This window comes from Macrotis lagotis, chromosome 4, assembly GCF_037893015.1.
Source record: "Macrotis lagotis isolate mMagLag1 chromosome 4, bilby.v1.9.chrom.fasta, whole genome shotgun sequence".
NCBI classification, from domain to species: Eukaryota; Metazoa; Chordata; class Mammalia; order Peramelemorphia; family Peramelidae; genus Macrotis; species Macrotis lagotis.
The window spans coordinates 41,687,304-41,699,348 of NC_133661.1; the positions used below are offsets into that span (position 1 = coordinate 41,687,304).

The 12,045-nt window shown below is 38.5% G+C and overlaps 1 protein-coding gene across 1 annotated transcript in view; it reads right to left on the reverse strand.

Annotated features, from left to right (window-relative positions):
* Positions 1-509: 509 nt before the first annotated feature.
* The window catches only part of CALY (calcyon neuron specific vesicular protein), a 31,755-nt gene continuing 20,219 nt past the window's right edge, over positions 510-12,045 (reverse strand). Inside the window, exon 4 of the mRNA XM_074236326.1 lies at positions 510-713. Coding sequence (XP_074092427.1) covers positions 510-713 — 204 coding nt within the window. The remainder of the gene's footprint in view (positions 714-12,045) is intronic.

A 12,045-nucleotide genomic window follows, 5' to 3' on the forward strand; every position in this document is an offset into this window, starting at 1 on the left:
GAAAGGAGGCTCTTAAGCCTAACCAGTTAATCTTTCTCAGAGAAGCATCCCCAAAATGTGTATAGTATTTAAAGGGACCAGGGGACCCCACTTTTGACTAGCCTGGGAAGGAAGATAGCAATGGGCTAATTATTTCTGGCCTCAGAATAGCCCTTTCCTCCCTGGTAATTTGGAATGGGCTCTCCAGATGTAGAGAATCTAGTAGGTTCTCTCCAAATAAGGAAGGGAGACCCACTTTCATGTTGGTTCAAACAGGAGGGATGGAGAAGGAGGGTTCATGGACGGGGTTTATGAGATGTCCCCTCAACATCTTCCCCTCTCTTTGTGATTGGGGGTAGGGAGGGAACAAGACATTTCCTCCAGATTTCACTCAAAATTCATTGGAATTGACTAAAAAGGGTGGGGGGGGGGGGGGAAAGAAGGGCATATACAATGCTTTTAATACTTAAATGATTACATCTACCCTAAAAATTCCAATCCTGTTGCATCTGGTTTCTGCCCTGGGTCTCTTACTGCTGAGAAATGGGCGGCTCATCTTTAGCTTTCTCTGCTTCCTTCAAAGCATTAATTACTGGTAACCACGGTGAAGGCAGTTCGGGGATGGTTTTCTTGGCTTGAGTTAAGTGGTTAATAGCCGTGTAGAGACTTCCTCGGGGTCCTGCTTCCTGCTCAGAATAATACATCTCTAGGGCTGCAGGAGTACAGTGCTTGTGCTGAGAGAGAGAGAGAGAGAGAGAGAGAGAGAGAGAGAGAGAGAGAGAGAGAGAGAGAGAATGATGGTTGTCAAATTCACAGCAATTCGGTATAATGAATGCTTAGAGCTAGTTGGGACTTCAGAGGTCATTAGCCCAAGCCAGACATGAACCACAGGATTTATTGCAACAGCCCTGCACAATAATCATTCAAATTCTAATCTAAAACTTCCAGGGATGGTGAACTCATTACCTGTTGAGGAAGACTATTCCATTTGTGGACAGCTTTCATTGCTAGGGGCCAAGCAGCAAGACCACCGACTTTAATTTCAGCCCTTTAAATGTTTAAAAATAGCAGTATTGTCACCTCTAAGTCTTCTCTGGGTGAAGGCTAGCTCATTGCCGTTATAGTTAGCTTTTTCTCCTAATACTTCAGTATGACAGTGTCTTCCCCCAAATTTGTTATCTGACATGGAATACAGCATCCTAGCTGTGGCTCAGTAGAACATAAAAGTACGTTCTTTGCACTGAAAATTGCATCTATATTAAATAGCCCAAACCACATTGACTCCTCTGGCTGCCATGACACACTATTGATTCATAGTGAATTGGCGATTCATTGAAATCCTCAAGATCTTTTTCTTATGAACCCCATCTAGTCATAATTCTCTTGTCCAATACTTCCATAGTTGTTTTTTTGGAATCCAGTTAGGATTTTACATTTTTATCTGTATTACATTTCATCTTCCAAGGTGACAGACCCATTTTTTAAAAATCCTAGTCAGTAAAGAAAAAGGGAAAACTACAATCTGACCAATAATAGGTTCAGTTGACATCAACCTGGAATCACTAGAAAATAAAGACCTGAAATTCACCTTAGTAAAGGGAAAAGAGTAGTATGAATAGCTCTGGTTTCTTTGGAAACGTGATCCAATCTGTTTACTTTCTGATGCCCATATCAAGGGTATTAGTATTCAATTTACCCAAAACCTAATCCCTGGAAAAATGTATTTGCTCACTTCTCTGGTCCTTTGGGGGACTCTTACTAATAGAAATTTAGCCCTTGTTCATGCTGATTTGAGTCCAGATAATTTTAAAAACAATTTCCTAGTTTTGTTTATTTTTGCTTCCTATGTAGGGTAGGCTAATAAGACATCTTTGTAAGCTGGTTAATTTGTGTGGTTTTGTTTCAATTTTTCTCTCTAACTTTTTTTTTTTAGGTTTTTGCAAAGCAATGGGGTTATGTGGCTTGCCCAAGGCCACACAGCTAGGTAATTATTAAGTGTCTGAGGTCAAATTTGAACTCAGGTCCTCCTGATTCCAGGGCAGTGCTCTATCCACTGCACCACCTGGCCACCCCCTTTTCTCTAACTTCTTGTCAGGCATCCTTCCTAATAACTCTGTCTGTGCAACAAAAGTACCATAACCTATAAACCATTCCTTTGTTTCAGAGAGGAATTGACCCTTTTTTCCTGAGTGAGTCGACTTAGACACACATCCCACTTTGTAATGATAGATTTATGGCCACTTTAGGGTTAAGTGTGATTGCACTTAACTTAATTGAAAATTATCTGGGGCCTCTGAGTCACACCTTCAAGTCTGAATTTGGAAGGGGAAAAAAAGTCAAAAAAACCCAATTTCATGTGGATTCCATCCATCTCTCTTAAGATATTTAAAAAAACCCCAGCATGGATTAGTTGCAAATTCAGGCACACTTATCAGCCTTTGATTCAAGATAGAGCTCACTGAATTCCCCAGTATGGTACTTTTCTTTACTTTATTTCCTAAAGTCTACATAAAAATGACTAATTCTGAAGCTGTCACATCATTCTAGTATGATACAAAAAGGTCTCTGCTGACTGGAATTTTGTAGGAAAACTGACATCGTTATTTACTTCAGTGGAAAAGCTGAGCCATCATCTTTTAAGCCATAAGCAAAGTTTGCAGGGGGAGAAAAGGGAGAATTTGGCAAAGTCTACATGTCAGAGCAACTGAAATAGGTAGGGGAGTGGGAATGGGGGTGGGAGGTTGCCTCATCTGGACTGATTAATAATGACTGGCTCTGTCTCTCTTGCCCCATCAGTTCCCATATTTTTAACTCTCATCTCTTGTCTCTCCTTTGACTGTAGCCACAGATCACTAGATATCTATTGGACATTTCATATTGGATTTGTCTTCCCAGTATTTGACATTTAATAAATATTTTATAAATTTTTGTTGACTGATTGATGTGAGGGAATACTTATAATGATGAGAAGTGTGATGATAGGAAGGCTGAGGGATTGCTTAGGGCCAAGGAGTCTGGTGTTTATAAAATGGGACAACATGGGTTTACCCTGGAAAGGCATGGGGCACTTCTCAATGAGGTGGCATTTAGCAAACCAGACAAAGAAGGTTGAACTTGAGTTAGGAGTCACTGAAGTTATTTTGAGGGCAAACAGGATGTGCTTAGGTCTATATGTATAAGGAAGATTCTGGCAGGTTGAAGGATGATTTGGGGGTGGGGTAATACTATAGCAGTGTAAAGATTAAGAAAGAAGGGAATAGGGGCAGGTAGTCATAAGGCCCTGTATAGGGTGATGACACAGAAATGGAAGAATGGATGTGAAAAATGTCCTAGAGGTGAATGGACAAGCCTCGGTGACTGACTAGATATGGACAGTGATGGAGAGGGGAGACTCCAGAATAAATTGTATGGGGCAGCTAGCTGGCACACTGGATAGAGAACCAGCACTGGTGTCAGGAGGACCTGAATTCAAATCTGGTCTCAGACACTTAATAATTGCCTAGCTGTGTGACCTTGGGCAAGTCACTTAACCCCATTATCCCTTAAATAAAAATTCTAAAAAAATAAATTGTATGATTCAAACATTCAATGCAGTTTAGATCAAGGATTCTTAAGCCATTTTCTTTGGTGTCATTGATTGTTGCGGCAGTTTGGTGGAGTCTAAAATCTCTTTCTTAGAATAATATTTTAGATGTACAAAATAAAATATATGTAGAAAAACAAATTATATGTTAGCCTATCTTTAAAATGTTCATAGACCCAGGTTAAGACCTCTTTGTTTAAAGGGAAAAATAAAAAATCAAAGCTGGGGGTTTGGCTAGGATGATTTCTAGAGTCTCTTTCAGCTCCAACTTTAAATCCATTACCCATAACAATGAGGGGCCCGTTGTGGTTTATACCAAGAAGCATAATCAGCCTATGAGGGTTATATCTCAGAAGTTAATCTTTAGCTGTAGATTAATACCTAGATTATCTACTAGTATAAATCTAAGAGCATTTTTAGAGATTAAGATGAACTGGATTGTTGACAATGAAAAAACCCTTCTCTATATATTTCATATTTAACCTTTTTATAAAACTAATAACATTAATAAAACTAAGGTTCTGGTGGAGTCAATATATACTATATAAAATTAAGAAAATATTTATTAATGTCTGGTCCTAGGACACTGTCTAGAATAAATCTGGAGACAAGGAATATCAATAGAAAACCAGTGCTTAGTTCAGAATGGGGGAGCTATTTCCATGCACTAGTCAGCTATCTTAGGAACTAGAGGCTGTGGCTCATCTTTTGCAGAGGTTTGGAATTCTGCAAACATTGGCTTATGAGAATAAGAGGTCTCAAACTCATGCTAAGAGTACCCTTTAACAAATCAATTGCTGGCTCTAAATCAAACTTCAGAAATGTCCTTTGAAGGGCAACTAGGAGGGCAGTGGATAGAATATCCATTCTGGAGTCAAGAGGACTTGAGTTCAAATCCAGTCTCAGACACTTACTAGTTGTATGACCCTGGGCAAGTCCCTGATTGCCTCTCAAAAAAATGACCTTTACTTCATTAAAGTTTTGATTCCGGGCTGGCTAGGTGGCGTAGTGGATAAAGCACTGGCCCTGGAGTCAGGAGTACCTGAGTTCAAATCCGGTCTCAAACACTTAATAATTACCTAGCTGTGTGGCCTTGGGCAAGCTGCTAAACCCCATTTGCCTTGCAAAAACCTAAAAAAAAAAGTTTTGATTCCACCCAACCTTGAAGAGAGGAAGGAAACTAAAAAAGGTCAGCAAAGAGAAGGGAGATCAGAGCTGACATGAGACAAATTTCAGATATCACCTTCTCAAAGTTCTCCCCAAGTTAGAGTGACCTAAAGCTAATGACTATTCTCTTATTTGAGTGCAAGAGCACAGATGCACAGAGAGAACTGAAGGTTGGTTCAGAAGCAAAAGGAAGAGCATTAACGTTTTAAAGTGCCTATAATGGGTTTCTGACACTGTACTTAGAACTTTACAAATATCTCATTTGATTGTGACAAGATAGGTACTAAGGAAATAAGCAAACCCAGGGTTATAAAGCTAGTAAGATTTGAACTTGGGTCTTCCTGATTCCAGGCTAACCACTGTCTCTACTGAATCACCCAGTTGTCCAAGGGAAGAAGGATCCTGGGCTGATTTATTAGCTTCACTTAGACTGTGACAATCCTAATTAGGAAATGTTTAATTCAGTTATGCTTCTAGGTTTGGGGGATTTATTTATGGCCAATCAGCGATCAGTCACTGCTATGGAGGCAACAGTGATGGATCTGGAGTCAGGATCTCATGTGTCTCAGCTTGACCACAAACTATCCTGTACCCTTGCTACTTTCTGGACTTCATCATTTGTCATTTGTAAAATGAAGTGATGATTTTGATGATAGAGTGAGAGAACTTGGGTTGACCATCATTTCCTAGGTCATTGATCTCACATCCTCTGATTAAACTGATCCTTTTCATTTCTGACATTCTATGATTTATGATCCATTTATCATGAGAACCTGCATATTACAGCTTATTAAAGACCAAAAACATATAACCTGACAACAATTTTCACGGCAGTGATCTCAAATGAAATAGTTAATACACAGTGTGGGGGGATGTCTCCCTTTTTATAAAGGGAACAAATGAGCTGTTTAGAATCTTAAGCTCCTTTCACAAGAGAGGACATCTGTCTTGGCAGCTGCAATGATGAGTATTTCTGAAATGGATGCTTGCAAGTTGCATTTTTATCAATGGAATCCCAGTTTCCTATTTATTTCCATTGCTTACATGCTTCCTAACAGCTCACCAGACTACCTTCATAGCTTTCCCTCCTCCTTCCTATCTCCTAACAACTTTGAGGTCACCTGTTTTACCTTTATGTTCATTTTGTACCATTTAAAATAACTTTTCAACTAACTTGAAACATCTTGGTATGTATGCAAATACACATAAATTAAAGACTATATGTGCTTATATTTAACTTAAAGTGACAAGGAAGGGTTGTATAATTGACAGAAACCTGTCCTTAAAAGACAGAATTGGGTTCAAATCTTACCTATGGCATGAATCAGCTGTGTAAGCTTGGACAAGTCACTTAATTTCTTTGTATTCTAAGAAATTGTCTAAGATGTTAACTTCTTCTACAAAGAAGATGGCAACTTGTATTCGTACAAGTGGAAGGAATTACCATTAGTGGAAGGAATCACCTCACCAAAAGTTTCCTACCGTAGTCTGTTAAAGGGTCCATTCCCTATTCCTTTGATTCTAAGGCAAAGAATTATCCCAGGCAAGTTAATTTTCTCTGGGTCTCAGTTTCCTCATCTGTAAGTATGGAAAGCAGATTGGCTCATCTTTCAAGGTCCCTTCTAGCTCTGACATTCCAAACTTCTCATTCTATGATTCTAAGACTGAGTTTGCTAGGCAGAATAGAAATATAGAAATAGAAAAATAGAAATATAGAAAAGATAGTATGCATAGGAAGGGGAAGAGAATGATTATTTACTAAACAGCTAAAGGGTGCTGGGAATTATGTTAAACCCTTTACAGTTAACATTTCATTTCCCCATCATAACCATGTGGGTAGGCGCCATTACTATACCTATTTTAGAGTTGAAGAAACTGAGGAAAACAGCAATTAAATGACTTGCCCAAGTACATGGCTAGTAAATGAATGAGGTCAAATTTGAACTCAGGTCTATCTGACCCAAGATCTAACAAGTTTTATTAATTGCACCACCTTACTGCCTAATTTGAAAGATTCTTTTTTAAGCAAGTAGTCTTCTTAGCTTATGCAAAGAAAACCTCGGGGGACTGGGTCCCACTTAATTGAAATATTCATAATTTAGTCAGAATTTCCAATCTCTGCCTTTTCCACACATTGCTGTAGGAAAAAGAAAATTATAACAAAATAGCCTAATAATGGGAACCTAAAACTAAAACCTTATTCAGATAACTCAATGGTTATGCAGATATGTAATCCTGAATTCTTGAAAACTCTGATGAAAGGCTTCAAGCTCCATTATTCCCTCCTCCATGGTGATAAGTCTTTAATCACGGGTCTACTCATAGATTGGCATCTGGGAACATCTAACTAAGTCCAGAGAAGCATATCTCAGAGGAGTGGACCCTAATGTAAATAGTTTTAGCTGTAAAAACCCAGGTAAACTCTCTGAAGACATGGAAGAATGCTTTTTCAGTGGAAAGACTGCCCACACTGGAGAAATCACAAATCTTTTGAAACATCATGAACTTAGGGTTGGAGACCAGGCTTATAATTTCACTGGCTTAGGAAACTTTCTGATTGATGTATGTAACTCCACTTCCAATGGCAGCTGGGTAGCTCATTGGATAGAGCTGGGCTTGGATTCAAGAAATCCTAGGTTCAGATCTGTGTGACCAAAGGGAAGTCACTTGTCTGTCTCAGTTTCCTATTCTGTAAAATAAGGATAATAATAGTACCTAGCTGGCAGGGTTGTTGTGATAATCAAATGAGATAATATCTATTAAAGGTTTATTTAACACCATCAACTCTAGAAGACAAAGTTTAAGATTTAAAATATTTCAAGTCTTTTGATGAAATCTGATGATGAAAAGAAATAAGATTAAATGAATGAAATGGACACATCTCATGTCTAGGTATTATCAGAGAAGAAATTCATGTGAAGAAAAGTAGGTAAGCTTCACAAGCACTTTAAAAAACCAGACCCATTGACCTATCAGCAAGAAGGCAGGGGAAGGGGCAGCTAGGTGGTGCAGTGGATGGAGCACCTGCCCTGGAATCAGGAGAACCTGAGTAAGGAATGAAGAAGTGTGGCAAGAATCAAGCCAAGAATATTGAAACTCAGAATAAGCTATACCAAGAAAAAAGGAGAGAATCAGTGCAGGGGTAGACCCATCACCTAGAGAGTACATATAGCAGAAAGAAGAGCTTCTCTACAATTAGTTTATTTTTCTTCTCTGCCAAGGAAAATAGTCTTTGAATTGGAAAGGACAGAACCAAGATGAAAAACAGGAAACTGAAGCCCCCAAATAAATAGGGAGATAGTAAGATGCTACCTAGAAATCTTCATTGAGCTGAGTGACTTGCTCCAGCTTCAGGAAACATCCTAGGTTACCAATGGATCTGGTGAATGTGACTTTGAAAGATCTTGGAGAATGGTAGATGCCCTAAATTCCAAGTATTTTTTAAGGATAGGCTTTCTTATTCTTACTTTCCCTTCTTGGCACTCCACCCACCTGAACTGGATCACAGAAAGTTAAATCTGGAGATCACCTAATCTCATTCCCTCATTGTACAAATGAAGAAGCTAAGGTCCAAAGAATCACAAAGTTAATGTCAGAATAAGACCTGGTCCAGATCTAAGTTGTCTCCTCCCACCCGGCTACTCCATAGTTCCTTTACTTTTTTTAAAAAAAAGGTTAAGGCAAACTTCTTTGTGAGTTCTGCAGGAATAAAACACTCCCTCCACCAAAATGATCCATTTCTACAGTGGAGGTATGAGAAAATTACAAACCAAAAATGATAAACAGTCATTGATCTATTCCTGCCTGTTGTTTTACATATTGATAGAGAAGTAGGAGAAAGTGGGAAGAGTGACTGGCCTGGGGTCGGGGTGGGTCTCTAGCCCTAGCTCTGTCACTGAATCTCTATCTAAGCTTGGACAAGTCATTTCTCCTTTGTGATTCTCAATTTTGAAGTAGTTGGTCTTATCTCTAAGATTCTGGTTTCAGTATTTTGTGATCTCCTGACCTTAAGGAAACATTTATTGAAACTTGGTTTAATGTACCATATTAAACATGAGAGGCACTCTCAAGGTCCTCGGAAATCTCTAAATTCTCTGCTTTGGACCATTAGAGCTGTTGAAGTTCAATTTGCAACTCCATTCTTTCTTTATCTCCATTTATTGCAGAAAGCTGATTAACAAAAGTTAATGGAGGATGTAGAAACCTATCAGAAGTGGGTACAGAGAAGGGTTAGTAGGGAAGAGTTTAAACACGGGAAAACCAAACTCTGCCTCGGGACAATCAGTTTGACATATCACCATATAAAATCTTCAGCCTTCAAAAAAAAGGCAGGAAGGTCCCTGTGGTCTCGGTGCATCAAGAGAAGAGGGAGATGCCTGAAATCTAAAGATGAGGAATTTGAAAGGGGGGATGCCTTCCCTCACATCCAGTACAGTCCAGAATCCCCAAAGGGAAGCCCAGGGTGACCTCTACACCTCCTCTGATTTCGCCTAGTTTATTTTTCAAACAAGCCAAGAGAGACAACTTCCAACATTTTGCTTGGGACCTTACGGCTCCAGTAAAATTCCCAGGTGGTGTGTCCTAGTCCTCCCAAGTATACTATCAAACTGAAGAATTTCTTTTCTTCCTCTGAATGTTTTCCAGATAATAAGGTATGGATTCAACATAGGGGTAAGGGGGGGATTGGATGGCCCTAGAGTAGGCATCAAAGGGAAGGGACATTAATTATGGAAGAAGAGACATAATTGCACTCTAAAACAAATTTTCAAACGACTCCCTTTAATCCTATTACTCTGCCACTCCCACAATCCATTGGTTATAATATAAATTTCCTTCCCTTCAGTTTCCCCTGTATATGCTTCAGGTTTTTATTCTTTCCACCTTTGAGTGGCAGGGAGATTTGCCCAAGATGTTCCTGGCTCCTCATCAATTCCAGTTGAGGTTGAATGAACCTTCTCAACCACTTTCAATATTATCAGTACCCCTTAATCATAAATTGAGTACTATAGCTATTGTACCCATTTTACAGATTAGGAAATTTTGGCATAGAATAGCTAAGTGACTTGTCTATAATCACATGAGTAACTAGTAACTAGCTGCATAGGCAGCTAGATGATTCAGTGGTTAGAAAGCTGGACCTGGAATCAGGAAGATCTGAGTTCAAATCTGGCCTCAGAAACTTACTAGATGTGTGACCGTCATCCTGTCTACCTCAGTTTCCTCATCTGTAAACTAAGTGGAGAAGGAAATGACAAACCACTCTAGTATCTTTTTCAAGAAACCCCATAATGGATCATGAAAAGTTAAACATGATTGATTGACTGAACAACATTGTACAATGGAAAGATTGGTTTTGGTAAGAAAAGGGTCTGGGGTCAAAACCAGGCTCTACAACCAACCTCTGTGATTTGGGACATGCCGTTTATCCTCTCTTGGCTTCAGCATTCTCAGAAACGGAACTTGGTGATCTCTTGAGACTTCCTGCTCTAAACTTTTGATCCTATGATCCTATGATCTCTGATGCCTTTCCATGTCTCCTTTCAATATATCCCATCATTCCTTTGGAAATTGGCAAAGAGGAACACTGAGGAGGCCATCCTTTTGTGGCAGAAGTAGTGAGAGTATTTCAAAGCACAGGGAACTACTTGAGAATTAAGAGTAAGATGTGGTGTTGCTATTCCAAAAGGAGATTCTCTGAACAAGGAGAGGAGTTGAGGCCATTGTACTAAGCTAGAGGGATGGGATTTTGGCCAAACATTAGAGACTGGTCCTTTTGAAATTCACTTAACTCAAGGATTTTATTCAAGACATGGAGTTAATGGAGGGAAAAGGAAGAAATGAAATCCTAAAATTAAATTCCCTTGGTAAAATGCATTCGTATTTGACCATCTATTACTAAGCCTCTTGAGTTTTCCAAAAAGTTAAAATACACAGGAATGAAGGGAATCAAGTCATCCCCTGTGCCATGTCTTCTTGTCCTTCCTCATCAAATTGCTCAGTGTTCTAATATCCAGACAAATTTATTAAGCACCTTTTATTTACAAAGAATATGTAAAATCCTGTAGAAAAGGAGGCTGACAATCATTCTGGAGAGCAATATGGAACTGAGCCCAAAGAACAATAAAACTGATTATACCCTTTGACTTAATAATACAAATACTAGGTTTATATCCACAAGAAATCATAAAAAATGGGGAAAGTCCCACATGTTCCAAAATATTTGTAGCAGCTCTTTTTTGAGGTGGCAAAGAATTGGGAATTGAGGGGACGCCCATCAATTTGGGAATGGCTGAATAAATTAGGGCATATGAATGTTATGGACTAGTATTGTTCTATAAGAAACCATGAATGGCCATATTCTAGAAAAGCTTGGAAAGAATTACATGAACTAATGCTGAGTGAATGAAGCAGAACCAAGAGACTATTGTACACAATAAAACAATATTGTGATTCATCAACTATGATGGCTGCAGCTCCTCTCATCAGTTCGGAGAGCTAGGACTAACCTGAGAGACCTATTATGGACAATGCCATCCTCATCCAGACAAAAAAAACAAAACAAACAAAAACAAAAAGAATCTAAATGAACACTATGTTCACATTTTAAAAATTTATCTTACATTTTTTCCTTCATATTCCATGGTTTTGTTCCTTTTCCTTAGTCCTAATTTTAAAATAACTAATATGTAAACATGTTAAACAAAAATGTACCAGTACTAATTCACTAGACTATTTTCCACTGAAGGGAGGGGAGAAGAGAGGATGGAAGAAAAATGTGTAATTTATAAGTATGCAAGTGGATGAATACTGAAAAACTTTCATATCATGTAACTGGAAAAATAAAATAAAGTAAAATATCAATATAAAAAAGAAAAGGAGGCTGAGGTAGAGATTAGTGCTTAAACTTTCCTAAGATTTGTTGTGAATCACAACAAAATATGTTAAATCCTCAAAAAAATGGGAATACCAGATTATCTTACTTGTCTCCTGAGGAACCTATACAAGAAGGGTCAAGAAGTGTTTTATTGGGATTAAAGAAGAGAATGTAAAAATTAGTTTGAAATTTAACATCAAAATAACAAAGAGCTTGGCAACCAGTTCCATCATTTTTTGGCAAATTGAGGGAGAAGATATGGAAGTGGTGTAAGATTTTATAGTCTTTGCTCTTGCAAATAGCAAATATGGCCATGAAATTAAGACATTTGTTCCTTGGGAAAAAAACCATGACAAATTGGGACAGCATACTAACAAGCAGAGACATCACCTTGCTGACAAAGATCCATATAATTAAAATGCTGGGTTTTCCAATAGCAAAC